The sequence below is a fragment of the Wyeomyia smithii genome, chromosome 3 (assembly GCF_029784165.1).
Source record: "Wyeomyia smithii strain HCP4-BCI-WySm-NY-G18 chromosome 3, ASM2978416v1, whole genome shotgun sequence".
Taxonomy (NCBI): domain Eukaryota; kingdom Metazoa; phylum Arthropoda; class Insecta; order Diptera; family Culicidae; genus Wyeomyia; species Wyeomyia smithii.
Window position 1 is genome coordinate 243,903,124 of NC_073696.1, and position 27,036 is coordinate 243,930,159.

General features: G+C 38.1%; 1 protein-coding gene across 11 annotated transcripts in view; it reads right to left on the reverse strand.

Moving 5' to 3' along the window:
- LOC129726475 (protein ultraspiracle) overlaps positions 1 to 27,036 on the reverse strand; it is a 93,130-nt gene that overhangs the window by 27,617 nt on the left and 38,477 nt on the right. The window contains exons 1-2 of one of the 11 annotated variants that reach the window (XM_055683220.1): positions 22,526 to 23,019; positions 739 to 1,200 (exon numbers count right to left, since the gene is read on the reverse strand). The exons of 1 other annotated variant lie outside the window; for it this stretch is intronic. In XM_055683220.1, coding sequence (XP_055539195.1) covers positions 739 to 841 — 103 coding nt within the window. In that variant the 5' untranslated portion in view covers positions 842 to 1,200; positions 22,526 to 23,019. Of the gene's footprint in view, positions 1 to 738; positions 1,315 to 22,375; positions 23,020 to 27,036 lie in introns of those variants that run through there. 9 more of the 11 variants (XM_055683218.1, XM_055683219.1, XM_055683214.1 and 6 more) reach the window with 9 other exon arrangements.

Here is a 27,036-nt window from a genome sequence, read left to right on the forward strand (position 1 = left end):
ACAACACAACAAGACGGTCTTTGAAATATGATAGCCACGACACGTTTACTGATTTTGCTGGAATCAGCTGAGCTCCCGTGCAGGGCGCGTTTTTCCGTGAAAGCAGCCGTTTGAGCTGGTTTGTGCACATTTGTAGGCATACTGCTGGCTACATTGTCCGTTTTTATTACGAACTGTCGGAAAAAGTATTGGCCAATCTCAGTTTGTAATTGAAATGAAATAACGAACATTTTGAACAAAGAAATAATAATTTTTTTCACTTCGATTACTTATGATATGAAGATTTTAATAGATTTTCTTTTCTTGAATCTGCATTTTTTATATATCATTACCTGTTCATTTTTTTATGATTTGTTTGAAATCATGACTCAGTTTTTTTAAGAAACTTTATTGGCCGTGAGCACTCATACCAATTTTGCACAATGTTGAAATTATTTTTATAAACTCTCTAATATTTTGTTTGTACTCTGAAAAACTTCACAGTCTGTTGATTATTGACAGTTGTCTGTAGTTATTCTTCCAAATTTCAAATATAATATCAAATTTCGTCAAGATAGTACCCTATCAATACGATTAATTTTTTAATCTCTAGCGCACCAAAAACTCGGCAAATGGCCGAGTTGAGTGCCTCAGAAATATCTAATAATCTATTAGCGCTTTTGAAAACCCGTTTCTAAAAATGTCTAAAAATCAATCAGCCTGCAGAACAACTTAATCGTACTACCAGAAATCGCTCACCGAAATTACTTGCCAGCCCGGCCAGGGGCAGCGTCCGATCCCATCGTCCCTGCGCCTGAATGATCGCCGCCACCGACAGCATTGGTTTCTCCTTTTTCAGCATCGTTTCGGAATCTCGGAATTTCAGCGCAACGATAGCGGACAGACAGCGCCCTATAGCGCAAAAGTCGTGTTTTCACACAACCGCACACTACCACTGCTCCGAGGTCTTTTGCGATGATTCAGCAGCATTCAAAGACGAACGCGATCTATGACGTCGTTTTGATGCTCGTTTTTCTTTTTCAGCCTACAAATTTCTGGTTTCCAGGAATTGTTTACGCGCGTGTGTGTGGATGACTTTGCACAAGTTTGTTCACTCAATTAACACATTTACTCATACCGAACGAGAGCACGTTGACGCTCCGTGGTTGACCTTTTTCATTGGTTGCCAGTTAGAAGCCATTATCACATCTTCTTCAGTTTCTACAAAGTGGATCGTCCATGAAAACTACAGCTGGAATCGATTACTGTTCTTTTTTCTCTCGTTTCCTCAAGCAATTATTTTAAGCACCCACTTGACTGTGAAGTAGTTCTTAACTAAAACCAACCGAAACGGATGAATAGAGGTTCTGCTGATGTGCCCTTCGTTCTGTTATCAAAAGTACCCACTCGGGAAGCAACCGGTTCCCAGACCGCAGCTACACATTCGCATTCGGGTGCGATCCAGCCACAACAGACTAAACTAACGTTCAATTGCATAAAATTGCATGATTTATTATCATCGCACCCGGTCTGTCTGCCCAGTGCGATGGTAACCGAATAAGTAAACCGATAGCGCAATGAGCAGAGAGTCGAACAAAGACAAAGTCACTGGGAGTCGGACGGGTGCACCATGCACTGATTGCAGGATGCAAGCGTGGAGGAAGCAGACAACCTTCGGGAGAACGTTCCAACCGCGCAAAGTGCATTTTCACAGCACAGCACACACACACGCTCAACACACATACGCAACCGCTAGTATAGCAGGACCCCGACGGGAATTGGGTTAACTGACGGTGTGACCCTGAGACACACCGCAGATGGCGATGACGATGATGCCGCCGATGGCGACGGTAGTGCCATGAAGGGTGCTCTACTGATGAACTAATTAGTATTACATAGACAATGCACGGCTCTAGTGATGAGTAGAGGAGCGGTTCGCTTCTACCAACGCTACAAAGCCGAGACCCAATTAACATTGTTTGATTAGCCTAGAAAGTCAATTTCTTATCACTACGGAAGTGCGCTGGAAAGCTGGGAACAAAGCCTGTTAATATGAGTTTTTTTACGTTGTCTGATAGTGTCGTAGGTAAATAGGGGGCCTCGGTAGCACGCGACTGAGGGTGTTTCCCGGAATGTGGTGCAATCACGGTGAGTACGTTGCTCTCGTTCAAGGTTAAACGAAACTGGTGCGAGCGGTTTAACGAGTGGCACTTACGTGAATCTAACCGGTGTGGTTTGGATTATTGACAAACAAGGAGACAACAACAGTGGCGCTTGTTGCACTTTGCTGCTATTATTTAAATAACTTCTGTACACCCAACGCAAACGGGGAATATTTTATTACTTTTGGGCAATTTTTTATTACTTTTTGTGTCTTATGAGTGCGCATTATACACAAAAAGTAACAAACAAAAAGTAATAAAAATTATGACGGCCACACGCTTTTAGGTGTTTCTGCAGGAGAACATACAGCCAAGCACCGCAATGCATGTGTTGGCAAGACTTCACTCGCTGCATTGGTAATGATGCAACGATCTGGTTCATTTTTGTCTCCCTTCATCCACACATAATCAGAATCTCAACCGTCAACCTCAAATGTCCAATTAGAAACACTTTTGTTTCGTCCCCCAGTGTTTACTTGAAATGGAAATATGTAATACTGTCTGACCAGAGTTGCCGAAGTTGCGAATATTGTTCTGGATGGGCACGAGTTTTGTAAATTCAAACAGGTCCAAATGAGTTTCCATGAACCAATGATTATGTGCTGTAAATAGCTTGCAAGAAAGCGAATGTTTTTATTTTTCTCTAACGCAGTTTACAGATCGTGATGTCTTTTTAAGGCGCAGTTCAAGTCTTTGAAATCATCAACGTTTGCATACTCTATGACGGGTAAAATGTTGCTTGGCAGCTCTTGTCATATTTTTTCGCTACTCCGTATGCATACAACGAGCGATCTAATACACGCCCACCGGATGAATTGGAGATTGAAAAAACTTGTAACATGTGCAACTAATGCGACGGTGTGTGATTTTTTTTGACTTGAGGTGGAAAGGGAGCATTTTTCGACAGAAAAAACGTTGCATGTGGTTGAAACGACCATTATTAGATAGTCGTACTCTCATAACACGTGCTAAATATATGACAGTATGTGTTGTTACTTAACTGGGGAAGAATTTTATTGCTTTTTAAGTAATGGATTTGTTACCTAAAAGGTAATTTTGCGCTATTGCTTTTAAATTAATAAGGAAAAGTTTTGCGTGTACCTCAATACAAACAATGTAACAAGCTGTTTTGTTTTGTTTCAACTACAAAAGAGAACTTTTCAGAGTTTGATCAAAATTTAAAAAAAAAACAAATCCCTAAAATAAAGAGTGGAATTTGATTTTTTTATTCTTACATTTATAATTTATTAATTTATTAACATTAATTTATTTATTCAGTGACATAATTTTTAGGATAGATTTTTTGACCTGAAAAACTAAACATGTTCGTACGCAAACTATGAAAATTATCGTCTCCTTGTTCGTTATGAGTACAGCACATCAAAAAAAAAACGTAACGTTGAACAAGCAAATGAAGAAAAGCTGCAATGTAAATTTTGAATTGCAATTTTCCGGGCTCCAGAAGCGTAACACGGTTCGGAAAGCTCAACTCGACCCGGCCCGAAATATGATTAAAATTAGAGATGCACCGGATAATAGTGCTGGGAAAAAGTTATTTTTGAAAATAAGCGAAAATTCGGATGATCGAATAATGATTTGAACTCGATCTTGTCTAGGGTAATTCACTTTAATTCAAGATTTGGGTTTCAATTTTTCTCATTTAAAATCATCATGTTCTGTTGAATATTTGGCCGTCTGTTAGGCCGAATATTCGGCTGAACAGACGGTCGAATATTCAACGAAACATGATAATAAACGGAGAAATATTAAAAACCAAATTATTCTTGACTTACAGTGGCTTACCCTCGACAAGCTCAAGTTAAAACCATTATTCTGTAAACTAAAAATTCGGTTCTTCCCACAAAAAAACTTTTTCCCAGCCCTATTATTCGGTGCAACGCTAATTAAAATAATAAAACCATGATTCGGAGTTGCCAATCCACTTCAAAATATGCCACATGAATTGAAATAATGTACTTTTGTAATAATGAAAATAAAAGAAGGTGCGAAGTAAATCTATTAATTTAATTTTATCAGTCTATTGAAAAAAATATTACCAATATATTGAGTGCTGCTTTCGAAATTTTCACGTTGGAGTCGCGGGTTAAGGCTAGTGTAACATACAATACAGCACATAATAGATGACCATGAACTCCTAATTGATTGAAATTTCAGTTAACTGAAAGCGATGCGAATCTGACGCCAAGAACGCTGAAAATGAAGTTGACATCCCTGCCCGGTCAGTCTGCTTACGTGGAGGGCAGATTGGTCGTTTCTTCTCACTGCGGAGACGACTGCTCTTAACCCATTCCCGGCGAGGAGAAATCAGTTTTTACCAAAATAAAAATAATTTCAACTTCTTATTACTAATCAACTGTATGCACAATTGACACAAACTGTATTGCATATTAAAGATCAATCTGTTCTCCAACGATACTGAATAGTTTCATCGTGCAAATTTTCAAGTATTATCGTTTACTTAAATCGAGGTTTGAATGTCAGGTGATGTCATTAGGCATCACCCGCCGGAAATGGGTTAAGCTGGTGAGTAAATCGACGTACTTGCTCAAAAAAAAAAACAAAAAAAAAAGAAAAAAAACGGCGAAGAAACTGTGACCAAGAACGGCTGAGAAAAAGTTTAGTGTCTTTATTTTCGCGTTTTCCCGATTTTGTTTTGTACATAAGCCGGCATTTATCGTTTTAATTGGAATTATTGCCTATCTTGACTGTCCGGATAGCGGAGCGCACTGTGCGAGGCTCACAATCCTTTTCCAAGATCCAAGCTCTTAGTAGGACCGACATTTAGATCATGAAGCAGGATCATCGTTCTTGCTGTGCTGTTTCTTCGGTTAAATTCGGCTGTGCGACGTGGGTCTCGGTGCTATCAATAGATAAGTACAGTTTCTGTTGTTCCCCTATAGAAGTGCTAGTGATTTTTCAAACTCTGGAGAACGACGATGAACGAGATTACACCTGTCCAAATCTAACAACAAGCCGTCCATCTGTCTAATATTCCTAGTCAATTTGAGAATAGCTCAAACAGTACAGCATGGTTTGATAGATATTATCATCCCGTTGAATTTGATATGTTAATTAATTAAATAATTAATAATAATTAACATTTTTATCATTACATATCTTGAAAATCCTTATTGAATTTGATTACTTCAGGGAATAAATTTTATTATTAACTAACTTTTAAATAAATATTGTTATGTCATTTAATTTCATATATTTCTCCGATTTTGAATGCCAAAAAGTTAGACAGATTGGATATTAATAGAAGACCTAACATAATAAACTCGACCGTTACTGTTAGGATAACCCGCGAGATTAGGATATATCCAAACGCATTGCTAACCACGGTTATTCCTGATCAGACTATTAGGCTTTGTAACTATGGTAACTTGAGTTTCTCTCAAGTGAACACCACGAATTTGTAAGTGGTCGAACGGCCTTGGTATAAATCAGAACACATCTTGTAGCATAGTATTCATTAGATCACTGAAATATATCACTCACTGGGCGTTTGTTTGTTGGTTGGAATTAGTCTAAAATCGGGAAGTTGAGCAGTCTTGTGCTCTAGTGAATTAAACCACATACACTCGCACTTGGTCCCTACAACATTACTAATGTCTGCTAGTTTAAACCGATGCCAAATATGAACAAACCAAATGTGCAGCTCTAATCAGCCGACTGAACGGAGAATAAACAGGTAATAGTCTAATAGCGACGAGTATAGAGTACATGTATGATCGCATCACTTATCAAGGTGACTCCTGATCCAATTTATCCTTCCCAATTAACAAAACCTCCTTCCTGTGATCTTTGTGGAGATCCAGAGGTTAACACGGTCTCTGAATAGCAAAGCCTACATCCTTTCCCTCTTCCCACCTGATTGCAAGGACGTGGCCGGCGTCATTATTGAACCTTCAAAGTATTGAGTCACTAAAACTTGTACAATGAGAATGGTCAGTCACTCCCAGCACCATTCAGTTGATTCACTGTGCAATTTTACTGATTCGGATCAATCACGGAGTGCAACCATTGATATGTACAGTCAGTCAAGTTAAGCTAAGCTAAGATATTTCGCCGCTTAAAAAAGCGGCGAAATATCTATCCTGAGTAATTTTAAAATGGGAGAGCTTTCTCACACGAAAGGATATTACGCACAATAACTACACAACAGAGCTCACTGCAGTGCTTTAAAGTGAGTCTCTTGGGCATATATTGAATGAGAGAAGCATCTGGGTAGGAATGTAGATTGCCTTTTTGTTGAGTTCGCTCTGTATCTCGAAACTGAGAAAAAATACTACCAGGCGCCGCTCCGCTTCACATTTTTCTCCGAGAAAACTCAAGTTGTCTCTGCTGTAGTATCTCAGCAGTGCACACAACTTTTATAAAAACGAATTTCGCGCAACTCGACTAGACTTTTGCGAAATTTCGAGGTTTCCAAAACTGATCCAATTTTTTCTTGAAATGATTGATATTTAAACGGGAAAAAGATATTTAGAGTTTACTTAAGTGAAAAATATTCAAGAAAATTCCGGAAATTAGGAAAAATATAGTAAAGTCCTAAAACTTTGAAGTAACACCGGACCTAAATTAGAGTACACTAAAGTCGCTTTTTACGCGAGGGATACATGCCGCGTAAAAAACCGCGTAAAAAACCGCGTAAATTTCAGAATCCGCGTAAAAAAACCGCGTAAATTCCGGAATCCGCGTAAAAAGAAACCCGCGTAAAAAAAACCGCGTAAAAAGCGACCTTGGTGTATTAGAGTTAGACTCGCGACTGCTGCTTCAAAAGGGCCTATTCAAAATGGTGACTCATAGATAAAAATATAGATATCAGAAAAACGTCTTGTTTGATTGAAATGGTGTTTTCAGCAACGTTGAAGATAATAAATTGCCGTTAGTAGAAAAAAATTATACAGATAAAAAAAATTTTTTCTATGCCAAATCTACCAAATTGTCACAAAAGAATAAATTTCTCAAAGAGTACCTTTTTTTAAATTTTAACATAAATTTTCGAAGTAGCGTGGACTGTCTCAGACGCAAGACTAATAGCGAAACCTGTCTCCGCGCAATCTGTCAGCTTCCGGTTCCGGGACAGATAGTAGTACACAGTGTCTCTGGTAGAAGAAACTTATCATTCGAAAGTTCAAGGTGTCCCCTTTAATATGCTACTAAAATTGAAATGTTCTATCGGCGGGTCCAGAACAATTTTTTTTCAGATATTTTTTGTAATTGAAAAGCTGGTAGAATGGGAACTATGTATACTTATCAAGGGATTTAGGTGCTGGGGGCCCGATCAGATAGTGTTGAAACCTTCAAGTTTTGTTTTTTTCATATAATGAAACAATATTTGGCATGATCTTAGATTTTTCGAAAAGGGTAAAGTGGGGGTAAAAAAGACTTGAAAATTTTGAGTCCAAAAACTGCTGAAAAGACAAAAAAAGCTATAACTTTTTGTCCGCTTAATCGATTTGCCTGAAAATTGATATGGTAATTCTATCTTATAAAAATATACAATGTCGGTTATTGAAAGTTGCTGTCGAGGTTACATAATTAAATATTTACATTTTTCTTCAAAAAACATGGTGATTTTTGGATTTTTTTTCTTTTGTCATCAGAACTAGGTTTTATTTAAACAATACGTTTATAAATCAACGTCTATAAATCAACTCAAGAGCTTTTATTGGACGTATTAAGAAAGTGCACCGTTAAAAAAAAAATCGATTTTTTCATAATATGGTTTAGGCCTGTTGCACAAAGAGCACAACTCTATTTTGTACCTACATTTTAAATGCTGGCTATAGCAGGCTATAGCTTTATAACATCCCAGCTGGTTTTGAGGTACGATGCTTGTCTTACAAGTCAGTCCTCGTTTGTTCCAATTTCGGTTGGACAATTTTCGGGTTCGGGTTTGATCGGAATAAAAGTTTCGGGTTCGGGTTTCAACCGAAAACAAATTCGGGTACGGGTCGGGTACGGGTTTGAAAAAAGCCAAACCCGACCATCTCTAGTAGCCAGTACTTCAAACATTCCTAATGGTACAATAAGCATACCGAATTGCAGAAAAATCGATGCATTTTACTCAAAGTTACAGTAACATTCCGATTTTAGCAGCACCTAGACATTAGAGTTTGGAATGCCATTCCACCAGACCCGGATTGAAGGGGGGCAAATGCCCCTGGCCTTTCGACACGAGGGGCCTCCCTGGTCTTAGGCCAGACGTAAATACAGGTTGGAGACCTTTTTTTGTTTTGCTCGTCACCTTCCAGCGAAGCGTTAAATCATTTCAATTTTTTTTTTTGAGAAAAGAGGCCCTCAACACCTGAATCCCGCACTGCATTTCACCCCACTAACTCCTTTCCCAAAAAACTTATATGTACAAATTATTTCATGGATGAACAAACCCTGGAAATTTGAGCAAGATTGGGGGACATCGATACAAAACGGAATTGCGCTCCTGGCACAAAGGGTTTAAATAATGATTAAAAACATGTATGAATAATGAATATTTCTCAGTCGTTACTAAAACGGCGCATTTTCTAATAACATCAAATGAAAGCTCTTGAGTTACTCTATAAAACGTATAGCTTAGATACAGGGTCCAGTTTTGTTGACAAGCAAAAAAGAGCTGTAATAATCACCATTTTTTGAAGAAAATGCAAATATCCACGACAGCAACTCTAAACATATCTCTCTGAAACATATTATTTATTTCCATTTCACTAGCTTTTTAATTACAAATATATGTTCGAAAACAAATTGTTCTAGACCCCCCGATAGAACATTTAAATTTTGGTAGGATATTGAAGGGGACAGCTCAAGCTTTCGAATGACGAGTATTAGAGCGATACTAATTTTTTTTGGATAAGTTCTTCAACCAGAGACACCGTGTACATATTGTCATCTTCAATGTGTAAAAAAATAGATTTTTGAAAAAGGCACTTTTTGAGATATTGAATTTTTTGTGACAATTTGGAAAATTTGGAAAATCTTTACAGTAAATATATTTTTTCTAGAACTGCAATTTTATTACCTACAACTTTGCTGGAGACACCATTTCAAACAAACAAGACGTTTTTCTGATATAGAAATTTTTATCTATCAGCCGCCCTCTTGAAGCAGCAGTTGCGAATCAACATGATCAACGGATATCATAAAATGACCTTATCATCAAAGAAGAACAACTGTGAAAAGTTTCAGCGAAATCGGAAATGGTCGATCAGAATCAATGTTCAAAGTAGCATGGAATGACTCAGTTGTTAATATTTTATCAAAAAATGTGTGCTCAATTTCGTTTAATTTCGAGAAACTCGAGATTTCACGAAATTTTGCACACCCTTAGGGAAGACCCTTTTACAATGCAATCAAACTTTCAGGTGTGTAGATTAAGATTAAGGGGGGGGGGGGGCTGAAGTTTTAACCCTTTTTATAAATCGATATACAGTAAAGTATTTTTTACACGATGGATAGGCACCGTGCAGTAAAAACGTGTAAAAAAATCGCGTTATTTGAAGAACGGCGTTTTTTCGTAATTTGGTAAAAAATGTTTTTTGAAGGTGTCTCTTTTGAAATGGTCAAACGAGTTTTGGGCAGCTGAATTGTCTATCTGTTTTGTTCAATGTAGGTTCTCAAATTAATTTTTTTCAATATTTGCATATTAAAATTTACACAATTGCTTGAAAGTTATCTCTTAAGAAGTTATTTGTATCTCTCATCACGAAAATGAAGGTTCAAATAGCTCAGACGTTTTCAAATGTTAGTCTAGATAAATTTTCGAAAAAAATGTGAAGTTTCTCATAGTGAGTTTTTCTATTTTACAGGATCAGTGCAAATCTACACAGGAGTGAAGAAACAGCATCGCCATATACGACGCAAGTAAGATAGAGATGCCAGATAATTGTTGACGACAAGGGCGACTCGTCCATAGGTGCAACCTGTGCATTGCACACGGGGACGCCAGGCAAAAATATATTTCAAACGCAAACTTTTATTTGTATACGGTTGATTTTTAGTTTCACTTTTAAATAGTAACAAAAAAACCTAAATTAATCCACCTAGCGGTCAGACCCAGCCTTTCTCATTCAAACTTTTATTTGTTAAAATAGATTTACATGAACGCTTCAATACAATAAATGTATATTCACTCTTAAGGTTCTAAAACAGGGGGACGGGACACGAGGCATATGGACGCTAGGCATATGGATGTTAGGCATAGTATGCTAGGCATACAGACGCGAGCCATAATGGATGTGAGGCATAATGGATACGAGGCATACTGCCAAAAGGCATAACGGACGCGAGGCCGAATGGACGCGAGGCCGAATGGACGCAAGGCCGAATGGACGCGAGGCCGAATGCGATGTTGTACGATCGCATGAGATCCAATAATGTAGTTCAGGTGTTATTATATTCCTAAAGAGTTTAAGTTGGGTATAATACCTTTCTTGAAATCATGCGGCGAAGACGCATAATCGAGGGCAAGGAAACGAGGCGGCACTAAGCCGCCGTGGTTTCCGCAGTCCGAGCCGGCCGCCGACCCGCCGTCGGAAGCGGCGGCCTCTTGCACCCAAACGACTGATCTACTGGTTTGCTAGGTCTACTCAAACAGAGTTTTTTTCCCTTAGTTAAGTCCGAACGAGCGGTAGCGAGTAAGGACAGCATTCGCTCGAACAGCGAGTCGACCGAAGGCCACGAGTGTATTGCTTTCCAAATGACACTTTGAAGCGAAATACATGCTGTGTAGATGATGACGAAAATAACATATTCCACATCACTTCCCCCTGGCCTTGTATCCATTCGGCCTTGTATCCATTCGGCCTCGCGTCCATTCGGCCTCGCGTCCATTCGGCCTTGCGTCCATTCGGCCTCGCGTCCATTCGGCCTCGCGTCCATTCGGCCTCGCGTCCATTCGGCCTCGCGTCCATTCGGCCTCGCGTCCATTCGGCCTCGCGTCCATTCGGCCTCGCGTCCATTCGGCCTCGCGTCCATTCGGCCTCGCGTCCATTCGGCCTCGCGTCCATATGCCTCGTGTCCGTATGCCTGCCGTCCATTATGCCTAGCGTACTATGCCTCGCGTCTGTATGCCTAACGGGGTGTCATCCTAAAACAGGACTGTCCAACGTACGGCCCGCGGGCCATATCCGGCCCTCGGCTTCTTTTCTCGCGGCCCGCGTTATGTTTTGAAACACGTTTCACATTTGGCCCAGCTGTTGATGTATTCGGGTTGGAATTTGTTATGATACAAAACATCTTTAAACATAATAATTAACATAACATAACATAATTTAAACTTATTTGACGAGTAATGACGTCCTGTTTTTAGTTTGTTGAAACTTTCAATCCGTATCGACATTTCAGAAATGAAGAACGAGTTGAAAAAATAGAGGCAGTAAAAACATAGTTGTCGTTCGTCTTTATCAGACGAGAATTTAGTATCATGTTTGCGGATTTCGGTATCAAATTTTGATATCAATGTGCCATATTGATTCTAAAAAAAAGCCAATAATTTTAAATTCCTCATTGATTCTCGAAACTCATTCAATTTTAAAATCTTACAATAAATTACATAAATCCTGTTTTACCATGAGAAAAATTTCAAAAAGTCATTGTTTGTTTTCCATATTTGTGGCTTGGCTTGTAAGTTTACTTCTATCATGATACGCTTCAACTGATATCACCTTTGACTTTTCAATCTAAAACGGACTGCTTTTAAATCAAATTTAAAGTTACCAGTATGATATTTTAACACATATTTGTACAAAATCTAAAAACTAGCTGATATTTGAAAGTTTTCAACCCGACAGCTGTTGTGGATTGTGAAATTTGGCCCGCGTATCAAAAAGGTTGGCCTGTTCTAAAATATTAATGCTGTAATTTATACATATAAAAATGCAGTCCGGTCTGTCCGTCTGTCTGTCTGATCCATATAGGCTCGAAAACTACCAAACCGATCGACGTTAAAATTTGTATGTAGGGTTTTTGGTACCGATAAAGGTTCATATGATAGTTTGAAACCCCTCCCTCTTCTGGAAGGGAGGGGTCCCATACAAATGAAACACAAATTTCTGCACATCTCGAGAGCTAAACATCTAAATGGAACCATATTTGGCAGGTGAATGTTTTTAGTGGTAACAAATTTGTTCCATAATCGACCTCAGGCAACATTTTGGATTGTAAGATGGCAACTTCCGGTTTCTGGAAAACAACCAAAATGGCCGATTTCCACCCAATATAATAATATCCGGATCTAGAATGATACTCAGGAGCTAAAATCGATCGGAATTGTCGTCAAATGTCATTATGAAATCCAAATTGGCGACTTCCGGTTTCGGAAAAACAGCGGCAAACGAGCAAATACCACCCAATATGGGTATTTCCGGAACCGTAATGATGCACTGGAGCCACAAATCGACTTCAGACAACATTTTGAATTGTAAGATGGCAACTTCCGGTTTCTGGAAAACGGTCTGAAATGGACGATTCCCATTAAATATGAGTATCTCCGGAACCAGGAAGATGAACAGAAGATGAAAATTCTGCCTAACATGAGTATCTCCGAATAGAATGATACACAGCAGCTGAAATCGACCACAGACCCCATTTTGGATTCTAGGTTGGCGACTTCCGCTTTCTGGGAAACAGACGAAAATGATCGAATAACACCCAAAATGCCAGAAATTATCTTAAATACCATTTTGAAATCCAAGATGGCGACTACCGGTTTGGGAAAAACAGCCTAAAATAAACAAATACTATCCAATATGAGTATCTCTGGAACCAGAAGGATGCATGTAGCTAACAATTGACCTCAGGCACCATTTTAAATTGCTCAATTGCAACTTCTAGGAAACAGTCGAAAATGACCGTATAATGCTCAATATGGATATTTCCGTAATCGAGATAATGCATAAACACCAAACATTGACCTTGGACACCATTTTGAATTTAAAGACGACCACATTGAGTTTCTGCAAAACAACCAAAATAACTAAATACCTCCCAATATGGGTATTTCAGGTGTCAGATTGATGCTAGAAAATCTGCTGAAAATGACCGAATACCACCCAATATGAATATATTCAGAATTAAGGCGATGTACAGAAGCCAAAAGTCGAGAATGTTGTCATTTCGATAAAACCAATCATTTCAAACGATTTGTCTTTTGACTTTGATCATATCCTATGGCCGATTCGTCGTGCATTTGCAGACTTTAAACACATCGTAAGGAATCAATGAATTTGAAAAGTTCAAATAGTACGACACCACATTTAAATTATGTTGAGGCCACATATATCGATCAAAGCAGGTACAGTTTTGAATAGTTTTTGCATTTCTTTTCTTTCCATAACTTTTGAGCCACATATCAAATTGTTATGAAGTTTGTTATTTGTAAGTTTGAGAGATGACTCGTTCGTATGACACTAGTTATGTTCAAATAAGTCATGTAATCTTTGAGATAATAGACTTTCGTTGTTTTATCAACAATTTAGTACATAACGATGGCTTAAGTTCGATTAAAATCAAATAAAATGTGAACGTATAGGGCAGCCAAAATTTGAAACCACGTGTTCAATCATGATGCATCAGTTAACCCTTAACTGGCCCGCTCATCTGATAATAATATTGATCAAATCGATTTTGTAGTTTCTGAGAAAATGAAGTTTCGGGATTTTCACACTTCGGTACATTACAGACGAAGTTACAGTCCGATTGCATTAAAAAATAGGGTGTTATGAGGCAGCTAGACTTTTTATTTGTCAATAATTTTGTCTCTGAGAAAAGTGAGTGAGTCCAAGTAGTCTTCGGAATATGTTCCTTTTCATAGCTGGATTTCACATTTTTGAACATAACAGGAAAAGTAATAGTCCGGTTGCAAAACAAATCAATAGGGTCTTATGGGGTAACTAGACCTTGCATTTGACACTAATTTTATGAAAATCGGTCCAGCCATCTCTGAGAAACATGAGTGAGATTAAACAGTCTTCAGAACACGTTTCTTTTCATAACGTTTGAAACACAAGTTCAATCTTCATAAAATTCAGAAGTTAAGGGTTTTTCGGGAAGCCCGTTCATTTGAAATTTTGTTCAAATCGGTTGTGTGGTTTGTGAGATCATGATGTTTTATGATTTTCACATTCTGATACATAACCTCTAAACTAAAAATCCGATTACAATTAAATTTAATAGGGTCTTATGGGGCAACTAGACCTATCATTTGCAATTAATTTCAAGAAAATCGGTCCAGCCATCTCTGAGAAAAGTGAGTGAGAATAAAAATCTGCACATACACACACACATACACACACATACACACACGTGTATACACACACATACATACAGAAAATGCTCAGCTCGTCGAGCTGAGTCGAGTGATATTTGCCATTCGGCCCTTTGGAGCACTTTTATACTTTCGGTTTTGCAAGTGATTGCTATACCTTTCTAGGAGAAAGGCAAAAATGATTTGCGGGATTACGCGGACATGAGTGTGATTACTTCTCCAAACTGCGATTCTCAGAATTTGTAGTTGAACAGGCTGGTTCGAAAGCCACGAGTCGCCTCTGGTTGACGAAATAAGCACGTGTGGTGGTGGGATGAAACTGACAAATATTGCGGTGCGCTTCGGGTAGTTTGGTTAGTTTCAATAAAGAAATTCGCTATTAGTTCAGTAAGGACAACACGCCGAAACACTTTTATTAAATTCTGAGAAGGGCTGCAAGCAGTCGGGTTGGCGCGAAATCCAAAAAATCTTTAGAAAAAAATTAGAAACCAAATCAGGAAACATTGACAATAAACCTATTTTTTGGTCATAGAAAGTTTTCTTTGAAAAAAAAAAAAAGGTTTATTTTACGCGGATTTCCCAGGAAACTAATAGTTTTAAGGTAAGGAGTCCGTTTTGGCCATGAGCTCAAATCCCGATAAATCAAAAACCTTTACGCATGAGTTTATTATCAAGTTCCCATCATCTCCCTACTTTGATCCTTCTCTAACGCTGAATTCAAAAAAAGTTAGATCTCACCGACCCGATAACTTGAATAAATACCACACCTCTTCAGGCAATTATAATGGCTGATAATTGGCAGGAGTAACTAACAAGGCTCGATGAAGGGAGCAGTAAGCGTAGAGTATGAAAATCCGTCACTTATCACGGTGACGAAAAGTTCCTTTCCGCCACAGTCGTTAGAGACGCAGAGAAGGATTCGGTCTCTGAAAACAACGATAGTAAAACTTTTTTCCTTTCTTCCCTAACCGACCGGAAGGACGTAGCCGGTGCCGTTATCAATTTTTATAAGAAAGCAGAAGCTACCGAACTTTTGTGCATTGAAGATGGTAAATTAATCCCAAATCTACGTGTTAAAATCCATCCAGTAAAATTAGGTACGCTTGCAGCGCCGACGCCGTTTACTGGCGGATAGACGAATTAGGCAATAAAGCCGCCCGTGAAAAATGGGCCGATTCGAATTTGTCTACGATTGATTGACGAATATTTGCGAAGACTTTGAATAAGAATGGATGTGGGAGAGTTGACCATTCAAAATATTCATGCAGATGGGTTCAGAAAATTCATGGAGGTTATACATATCTGAATATTCTCTAATATATTTCTTTGAACTACATTACTCTATTGTGTTAAAAACGAGATGTTTTGCATATTACGATTTTACTAACACAGTAGGCGGATCACATGATCTGGAGGAAAGATACTAGTCCCAAGTTTTTTCTTGTGACAACAAATGATGTGTTTGTTAAATTATTATCGTATTTTTCCTTTTATAGATTTCCTGCGATAGCCATCCTACGATGGGTACAATCCTATATGGTATGTTATGCTTATAACGACGGAATCCAAATTCTAAGAAAGTTTGTAAGCCAAACGTTGCACGTTTGAGGTAAACTCTGAAGAACAGCAGAATACATAATAAGTTAAATGCACATTAGCTCGAATTAGATTCAATACAATGTACGATTTAGTCAGATGAAATTAATCAATCCAATCATGATTGTTCAACATTTAGCATCAGAATAACGGATCAGGATATTTATCAGATTTAATCAGAAGTAGGCGAAAGTCGAAAAGATAATGTCAGACAATTGCACTCGTCACCCTAGCTAATAGCTGGATTTCTAGAAAAGCTACATTGAACGGTAAATATTTGCAAAGTGACATCAGTTTGGTTTCATCTGCGGCGCAGAATTAATCCTCCGGAATAGCGCATCGCTGTCACCCAGTATCACTGGATGATACCGTACACACATGTGACAGTCCACGTAACGACCGGCGGCTGGGGCACCTAATTTGTATGCAAGGCATTTGTGATTCGGTTTTCCATTGCGATTACCGCTGCCGTACCGCCCCGTTGACGGGAACAACGCGAATCATCAACAAGTAAAAGAAGGAGAAGAAAAAAAAACAACCAACAAAAGAAGGCAAAACTGCAACTGAAATGAACCAAAACTGGGCAATAAAAATAAAATTAAAAAAAAAACCAGCAATAAAACATGCAGAATTGCCAGTGTGAATAAAGAGAATGTGACACATTTACCCGACAAAACACGCACACCGAAGGAGACGAATGCGCCGACACGACGAGAATAAGTGCACGCGAATGAAACTAGAATAAGGTGTAGTAAAATCCTGCGCGCTCGGCGACGACGTTGACCGTTCATCAAACAAACCACTGCAGCAGTCCCCGTCCAGTGGTGCGAAAAAAAAAGTGCTGATGTTTGAATTTTGCGTTTGCGGTGTCACTGCTGCTCCGTTTTGTATGCGAAATTCCGTGGAATTGATAGAAATCAGAACACAAAAGGAGGTCTCTACACTAGCGGCATCAGCAAACAGAATGGACATTTAGGCACCACAAGCAAGCGCATTTAGTCGCCACGATCGGGATGATGCGCGCGTGCGCCTCTGTGTTTGAATATGACACGATCCGAAATTTGATGCTAAATAAAGACGAGATCCCGCTTCGCGAGTCGGCTGATCTGCTGCATAACTGGAAGAGTAGATTGCCAGAGTCACGTGAGCTTGTTCGATCTTTTTCCGATGTGTCTAGCTGATGACAAATTGCGCAGGTATGCAAAATAAGTATTAGAGAATTTGGTTAAATAAAATAAATAAATGAATCAGGTCATTCCTGAATACCTGTGCATTTGATCAAGGATTTCAAAATTTACAGTTTATTTTGCACTCGATAAGCTCATCAGTCAATAAAAACTAAAGCGTACCCGGGTGGAAAATATCCCACAGCTATCACGTACAGTTCACCGGTTCGGCCAAGGACGCGCGTAGTGAATGTCGCTTCGGAATGAATAATTAAGTATATTTTATTATTCTGTATTGGATGCCGCAAACCCGGTACAATACACTTTTAATCCGGAGTAGGATTTAACGCGTGACTGACATGTCCTGGAAGCGAGCGACTGGAAAGTGACGACAATCGACGGTGTGTGAAAATGTCAACCCCAGAGATTCAACAGATTTACGACCTAATAACTAACTATTCACCCAAGCTCGAACGGAACCGACCGCGGACGTCAATTCGCACTAGATGTGAAGATACTTTGCAAACCATTCAAGCATCCCATATTGTTGGCAAGTCCTCTAAAACACGCGGAAAGTCTCTAAACAGTAGGTAGTATATCACCCTCACACGTTCGGGTTCGTCTTTAAACTATGTGCAGTGGCGGGGTTTACCACCTTTAGCAGTGTTGTTTTTATTACTATTTTCTTACGTTTCGCGATTCACCTTCTCGCCATCGATCGCCAGCGAGCGAGCGATCGGTGTTTAAGTGACCTTGAAAATCGCAAGCTCTCGTGGTTTTGTTGTTTTATTTCTTTTTACACCGTGCCACAGCCACACAGAGTCGAGTGCCATGGTACAAAATTCGGGTTTTCACTGGCGGATGACTCCAGTGTCATCGATAATTGTGAGTGTTCAGTGTTTGAGAAAACTATCTGATGATTCAATTTTATTGAAAATCAATTAGTATATCATTCCGAGGGGACTATTTTAATGCACTAATTTACTAACAGATATCTACAATAGTTGCAGACAGAACCATACATACACAGCAAACAGCAAACTCCACAGAAGTCCATTCGAATAGGCAAATAGAAGAATGGTGTCTTCGGTAAAGTAGTTTCTTACAAAATGTGCCACAACTTTGCGGAGCAGAGTAAATTTTCAAATAAATTCGTTTCTCACTTTTGGGTGGATTGATTACAGAATAGAAACTTTCACAAAATGCAGAATAGCAACTTTGCTGAAGACACTACGGTTCTAAAATCTTTTTCTTTTGGGTCAAAATAGTTTCGATCACGTTTTTGCAGCTTTGAAAAAGGTATAACTTTTTCCCGTTGCAGACTGTGTTATTAAGGATGAGCGAGTGGCACATTAGCCCAAAATATCACGTTTTTTGTGTATATGATATACAGGTCGGACTCGATTAGCCGGAACATCGAAAAAAACTCATTCCTTTTAATCGAATCACAGAAAAAGTATTGAAATTTGCGATTACCAAAATATTCTTCTTGTATGATGCAGTTGCGTAACTAGAAATTATTTCTGAGGCGAAAAGGAATAAATCATGGGAAGCAAAAAAAATTTTGAACATTGATTATTTTCACTTAATTCGAACATGTCGAAAACATGCCGGAAATGACATAAATGATAACAAATATGCCAGAAAGGATGGTAAAGGCCAAATTTCGGAATAAAATATAAACGAAAACCAAAAAAAAATAAATTCTAGATTTCGAATTTCGGATAATCGAGTCTCCGGATAATCGAGTCCGACCTGTATATTCTGATTTCGATCTGTGCTATTGTATTTTTTGTACAAATCTTACGTAATGCATTTCACACAACTGTTGTGCGAAATCAGAACAAAATTTGTACGAAATGAAGTGACACATCGATTGATTAAGGCTTGAAATTTTGCGTGTATGTTAAAGTACAATATTTTCCTGAACTATCACAGAAATTTAAGCAATAAGGTAAAAGTTAAAGCGCTTTAAAGTGCGCCTCGTTACCGACTATGTGAATTAGTTTATAATCTTTAATGTTCAACAATTCAGTAGCTTCCGCATTCTATAGACCGATAACGGCTCCGGTTACGTTCTTACGGTCGTTACCGTAAGAAAGGGGGGTTTTAAAGGAGGAGGTGTAACAGTCGTTGTTTTCGAAGACCAAGTTTACCTCTGCATCTCCACGACTGTGACGGAAAGGAAAGATCGTGTCACCGTTCTAAGTGACGCAGTCGGACAGTGTTGCGCGTGAAGTTAGCTCATTATGAAGACGAACGATGGGTATCTTTCCTGTCAAATGTCGCAAATCTATGTGAGCGGCGCTAGCGAAAACCATCCACCACCTGAATAAACGTGAAATTTATCGACCTGACCAAACCTACTCATGAATAGAAATATTTCTGTTATGTCACCTTGATAAGCGACGAAATCGAAAAATGTTGAACGCGAGTCTCGCAGTATTTGCCATGAGTACAATTAGCCAAAAACTTGAGCGTTTTGCCTCGAATTTTATATTATTTTTCGAATATTTGTTACAGATTATTGGTTTCAGATGAAAACCCGGTCTCATACTCTACGAAAATCAGGATTTGTATGTATATTTACGCTTTTATACATGGAGTATACACATATTTTTTTAAAGATGGTCAGAAGTAATCATTAGCCGAGATTTCAAACCCTCCGTATTTGAGGATTGAAAGAAAAATTTCATGGATGTACATCTCAAGAATTGTTGGCGCTATTGGAGCAAAATTAGCGGAAATATGAAACTTTAAGCTGATACCCATGCTAAAGTATCGTCTCAAAACTTCAAAGCAGTTTACTCCACTTGATGCTTTAATGACTGTGATGACTATAATTTGGAAAATATTCCATCGATCTATTCACTTAAGCTTGGCACACTCTTTCTTTGGACATTTCCAGAAAGTATGCCGTAATTTTTTTTATTAGGTTATTTTTTATTTGATTTGATTTGATAAAAAAAAACAATAAAAAAAATAAGACAGCGTTATTCAGAAAAGCCTGATTTATTGATCAAATTGAAACAGGTTTTCTATCATTTAAAGAGCATTTCAATAATTTTGACCACTGAACAAGAACTTTTTGGCTGAAAATGTTGCTCAAGAACATTACTAAGTTAACTTTTTCTTGAGGTAATGTAATAATTTTTTCTAATACTGGTCGGACTCGATTATCCGGAGACTCGGATTATCCGGGGGCTCGATTATCCGGAGAAAATGGTTCGATTATCCGGAGTTTTATTTTGTTTTTGTATTTCTATGACATACTTTTGTCTTCTTGGGAGGTTCGGGGTTGTTCAAATTGGTAACGGTACAAGCCCCGTTCTGTTTAGGCAGTTCGTTTTTGACAGTTTTCTCGTCGTTACTTCAACCAATTCTTACTCATTAACCTCCAAAAGTGAGGTATTATGGTTTTTTGTTTCCGATGAGGACAACCGCTATAAGTCAACCGGTTTCAGATTTATGGCGGGAACATCCTGTAATGTAATGGCCATGATCAATGCAGTACTTAGAACCGCAAGCAGGCCTGTCCCGGATGTGTTCCAGATACTCCCGGATTATTGAACCAAAACTCATCAAGCGAAATCAATAACGACTTGAAATACGCAAAGTAGGCCATTAGTGACCATATCGAGCGTCAATATAGATCATTGCACGGACAGACCTAACCTCACTTTTTTAACAGTTCAGGAAGCTTTTTTGCAGGGTGCAAGAATTTGAAGCAATAATAATATCATAATAGCATCGTGCAATGGTCTAAACACTAATAATATAGTTAACCGAATAAAGCATGGAAAGAGGTAGCACGATCCATTCATCTCATTAGGATTGACTTTGTTTATTGAATTTGTGGGCTTAATTTCGTTTTTACATCTTCGGGATAATCAATATAACATAATTTTTTATTACGTATATGTATATGCATAACAAACGCCAACAAGCAGTATAAAGACAATTTTGAATTTTGTCCGTCGGCAAATGTGTTGTGTACAATATATTATAATAGAAAACTCACTGTTCTAGATGAGAGATATTAAAAATTAAAAAACAAAAAATGGCCGGAGCGAAATGTTTTCAAAACAGGGTAAGTTCCTCCTGCACATCGGGTTTACAATCAGGAAAAACGGAATGGTGAGATGCAATCAGTGAATACTTGTAAATTTTACTTTATAAATTTACCCGCTACTTGAAAAAAGCGACTTGAGAAGAAAAGATAATAACGAAATCCTAAATTCGTCTAAAAACGTATAAATCCGTGAATTAGGTACAAAAGTTTCGCACATCGAGTATCTTTTGCGTCGGCATTCCGGCTACAATTATTTTCTTATTTAGTAAGCAAATTTTTTTTATGTTTTTAGGTCCAATGACATGAAAATTAATTCAACTGTACATTAATGATCTATGAAAGGTCTTTGTTTCGCCATTTTAACGACAACTAAAGTATTCAATATATTCTTATAAACAAACACTATGCACATTTTTCAACACAATTCATACTCAGTTCTAGTTTTTGTTTTCAGATCTAGAAGGTATTTATTCCTAAAACACATATATGACAAACGAGGAATTATTAATTCGAATTCTATTTTCCCTAATATTGCATACAAATAAAAAACACAATTTCTGCATAGATGAAAATCACAGCCTTTTCCTGAATGTGGCTTTTGAAACCAAGCGTATAATTCTCGCAATATTCGGGTAAACCATACGAAATTTAAAATCTAAACCTTTTTGACCACTGTTGTTCTGTGGTAAAAATAGAATTATTCCTATTCAGTTTAGTTATTCAGTGGATCGGAAATCAGATTACCAATTCAATTCTTCAAGAGCAACTCAAGAAATATTTCCAGTTAGGAAAAAATAAAATGTTGGATAACATCAATCAAATTGAATGTAAGATATTTTTGGAAAATCATCCATTCACTATTGCTCAAAGTAATGATATCAACATTACACTGATTACTATAATCATCAAGTCCAGTTCTATTCCCTAAGAACAACACTTCCGTAAAATGTTTCCAACCCAGTGTAAGTAAATCGCGATCCACAAATGTCGCGAAAGATCACAGAAATCACAGAAATCACCACACCAGCAGAACCATTCACGACCAAACGGCAAATGCACACACAACAAAGGCGAACACGAATGGCCCCGAATTGTGCTCGCGGCCTACCAGATGAAAGGGAAACTCAGTGTAGTACACACAACAGGCAGGCCAGTCTAAAACGGCAACGCCGATATCATCGCACTCCGAAAACTGCACTATTTTCCCCTCGCACATCTGATCTGTTTTCTTCTGCTTCTTTTTGTTGCGTCTTCTCACCAAATGCAGCCCGCACCGTGCGATAGTGAAACTAGTTTCAAACCGAGATTTCAATTTTCCATTTTTCCTCGCGGCATTCCTGCCTCCTTCGCGGTAAACGGATCTACACTTCTTCTTTCTTCGCCCTTGTGATCAAGACCGTTCCGAGATTCCGCGTGATTCTGCACCCTAGGCTCGCACCGATTTTAGGCGCGCGCTAGAAAGCCTCAAACGTTCCGTTCCTGTCGGTCGTGTGGGACACGGATTTGACTGATCCATCCGCGATCGATCGCCTAAAGAACTTGAAACGCGCGCGCGGGCGTTTTGCCGAGCACTCGCGAACACGTCGACCGTTTAGCGAACCGGCTGGAAGTGAACTGTGAAGCCTGAAGTCGAGCAAAGCTGACTTTGAGCAAGGTAGACCAGAATTGCAAATTGCTTCTCCTGTCTCTGCTGCTCGCGCCCGTCAACACCGGTGCCGCCGGATCGACGGGCTGTTGCTGCTGCTGCTGCTGATGCTATTGTTGTTGCTATTGCACCCAAACACTCAAAGTGGTTTGTGCTGACTGTCGCCGCGTGCGCTTCGGCACAGTGAAGCCGTTTTCTCTCTGTCTCACGGCCCGCTGCGCTACCGATGGAGAAAAACTAACCATATATGAAGTCTATACTGAAGAGAAAGAGACTGTCGGTATCACATACGGATCTACGACCACCACTACAAGCACAGTGCAGGCGATTATGTGCAGTTTTACATATGTGGTACATTAGTAACAGTACTACTAACACACAAAAAAAACGTTTCAAATATAGTGTACTGGTGCTGCCATGCCATCAGTCAGCGGGAGAGATCCACCGGCAAGCACTTACCGGTTAGTACCACAAATAACAACGCTTTGAAAAGTGCAAAGTATCATCATAAAGCAACACTAACCTAAAATAGGATCTGGTACTCTACAACAGACCGCCGCTCGCTGCTCTTCGAATCACTCAGCTGGAGCGATTCTGTTGCACTGGAACTTGCTGCACTCTATATGTGGTGGTATTTTGCGCGCTTGCTGGCGTAAATAAATTTACATTTTTCGATTTACCATACGACAGGACAAAAGCGAGAGAGACCGAATCATTTACTTGCTAATGCGAGAGAAGCTCGTTTTAAGTGAATTGTATATAAATACGAGAGGTATCCGTATCTATCTATATTAATTTCACTTGTACTTTTATTTTGTCGCTCGTCGACTAATAGATTTTTTATCGTCAACGTGGGAGCTTATGTTCTTTTGTTGTTGTTAGCTGTGCTGCCCAGGATAAGAGGGGTGATACTTTGCACGGATGCGTTTGCTTACTTTTTTTCTCTCGAGGTACAATAGAAGTTGCTCTTTGGTGATGCATTGCTGAATAAATACACTGAGTTACGTTCGAATAAGTATTTATGGATACTTAATCGAAAGTTATTTGATATGTATTTAATACGCAAACCAATGTTAATAAATAGATTTCAAAAAAAGTTAAAAAATTAAGCTATGGAATATAAATAAACGAAACGAGGATCCATACTCACAATTACATAATTTCATTGGCTTTCGTTTACTAACCTGAAAAGAAAAAAAAAACAAATGCATTACTAATGCGCGTTCAAATTAATACTTGAAATTAAATTTTAAAAATTCATCTTCTGGCTGATTTGCGAATCAGTGTAGCAAACATTAAACATTTTTTGGCTGATATTTTTTGGTATCATCAGGTAATATTATCTCCCTCAATCGTGCTGACCGATTTTGTATCGCTTTAGCAAATTTGAAAAATGGGTAGTGTGAAAATTTTGAAGTAGAATACTTCTCTCAGGAAGTTCGGCTACATAGGGATGTGAAATGAAAATCTAAAACCGAAAAAAGTGAAAAATATGTCCAATTTCAAATGCTAACAAATCGGTTAGTATTCGATGGATTTCCTTCGTTCTGGCAGAAATAGATTGGAAAATCTTCTAAGATTCTTCCTAAAAGAAGATGATTGTAATTTTATAATTCCGCTGTTGTACTATTGAAAATAGTCAAGCCTTGTCAAAACGAAAAATTCGACCTCTGATTGGTCGTTATATGATTGCTTCCCAAGCACGGTCGACAGAATCATATACCTTGCAATTTATAACATGCTATTTGGCCTATATAAGAGCCTGTTTCAGCCGAAGCCACTCATAATAGTTCTAGACAGCGACAACAGCAGTCGTCCTCCCTTAGCAGCAGCACTAGCAGTGCAGTGGATACCAGCGATGGCGGAAAGCGGCCACAGTTGTGACGTAGCAATGGATAGCGCTCTAGTTGCATAATGTTTTCCGGAAAGGCCCCGGGTAAAATGGCGATTTTTGCATTTTACCCGGAGTTATTTAATCCGAACAATTTTCTGATGGTCTCAATACAGCTCAAATCTTCCAGAAAGGCCGTCAATGGTACTATGATTTATGTTCGTTTTGGAATGGTTGTTTAAGTACATTTATATGAGAAATCCTCCATAAAACTTTAAAAGGGCGTAACTCAAAAATTAGTCCAACGATGATTTTCAAATTTGCCCAGAAGTGCAGGACAGTAACACAGTTTTTTCAAACGTGCTCGCAAAGAAAAGATAAAATTCGACAAGATTACCTCGATCAACCTCTCTTACCGATTGTTCTCTTTCTTTATTGTTTATTTTCTCTTTCACCTCTTTTCATAACGTTCTCTGTAATTCTTCTTTATTCTTTTTCTTTCTAACCATTCTTATTTATTCTCAATATAGTGTTCTTTTGTCCTGAGCATTTATTTATTCCTATCCACTTTTCGATTACCTTTTTGTCTTTCTTGTTTCCCTTCTCTCTACTTTTTTTATTTCTTTACTTTCTCCTTTATTTTATGTGCAGTTTTCTCTTTCTAACTTTTTTCTGCTTCTCTCTTTTAAATTCACTTTTCTTTCATTCTGTGTTCACACTTTAACTCTCCTCTTTTTTCTTTCTTCTTTGTCACACTCCTGTCTTGCTTTTGCAGAGTTTTTTTTTGCTTTTCATTGTATTCGTCTCTCCTCTCTTTCTCTTCTGACTCCCCCTCTCTCTCTGTTTCCCTCTCTCTCTCTCTCTATCTCTCTCTTCTCTCTCTCGTCTTTCTCTCTCTTTCTCGTCTTTCTCTCTCTTTCTCGTCTTTATCTCTCTTTCTCGTCTTTATCTCTCTTTCTTGTCTTTCTCTCTCTTTCTCGCCCTTTTCTCTCTATCTCTCTCTCTCTCTTTCCATCCTTTATCATTTTTGCTTTTATTTTCATTCTAGATTATGAAAGCGAATAGGAATGAAAAAAATATAATGAAAAAGAAAGAGATTCTACTACTTCATGCTATTTTTATTCAATCATTTTTTTCCGTCTTTCTTTTTCATTCTTAATCTCTTTTTTAACCTTAATTCCATACTTTAATCAGTTTTTTTTGTTATCTTTCTCTTTTCCATTATCTATTTCTTTTCAATTGCTCTTCTAAATTGCTCTGTTTTCCGTTTTGTGTTTTCCAATCTCGCTCTCCCTTTCCTTTCTCTCTCTCTCTCTCTCCTTTCTTTCTCTTCTTTTTCTCTCTCTTTTATTTTTCTCTTTCCTTTCTCTCTTGCCACTCTCACTGTCCTCTCTTTTTCTTCTATTTATTTTGCTCTTTCTCTCTCTCTTTCCATCTCTTTCTGTCCTTTTTTGTTCCTTCTCTTTTCTCTCTTTTTCTATTCCTTTTTTTCTCTTTCTCTCTCCTTCTTTATTCCTTTTTTTTCTCCTCTTCTTTCACTCCCTCTTTTTATATTTCTTTTCTAAATTTCTCTACATTTCCCCTTTAGCTCTCTTCCCTTTCCCCTCTCTGTCTTATTTTCTCTTTCTCTTTTACTTTCTCTCTCTCTCTCTCTCTCTTTTCTTCCCTTTTTCTTTCGCTTATTCTCTCTTTTTTTTCTCTCTCTTCCCTTTTTCTCTAGGTTTTTTCTCTATTTATTTTCCTTTTTTTCTTCTCCTCTTTTTCATTTCTTTTCTTTTGTTTTTATCTTTTTCTTTTTTTTTTCTTTTTTTCTTTCTTCCTGTTTCTTCATTTTATTTTTACTTTCGTTTCCATTCTCTCTGCTGCGTCATTCTTCTTCGTTTTACATCCCTCTTTCCTATTCATTCTATTTTTCAATTCATGTTTTTTTACATTCCCTTTTTCTTTTCACTTTCTTACTCAGCCTTCCTGTTTTTTATAATCTTACTCTTCTTTTTTCTGTTCCATGTTTATTTTTCAATCTCCCTCTTTCTCTCTCTCTCTCTCTCTCTCTCTCTCTCGCTTTCTTTTCGTCTTTTTTCTTAGACATTTTTTCGTTTCTTAGTCAATTTTTCTCTCGTGTTCATTCTCACTCTCCTAAATTCTTTCTAACTCACTCTTTTAATTTTCAATCAAATTTCAAATTTCACCTTATTTTAATTTATTTTTGTTACGCACGATTTCTTTATCTATCGTCGCAAACTCTTTAACTATTGATGTCAGTTTTCTATTTTTTAACTTTTTTGCCTTTTTA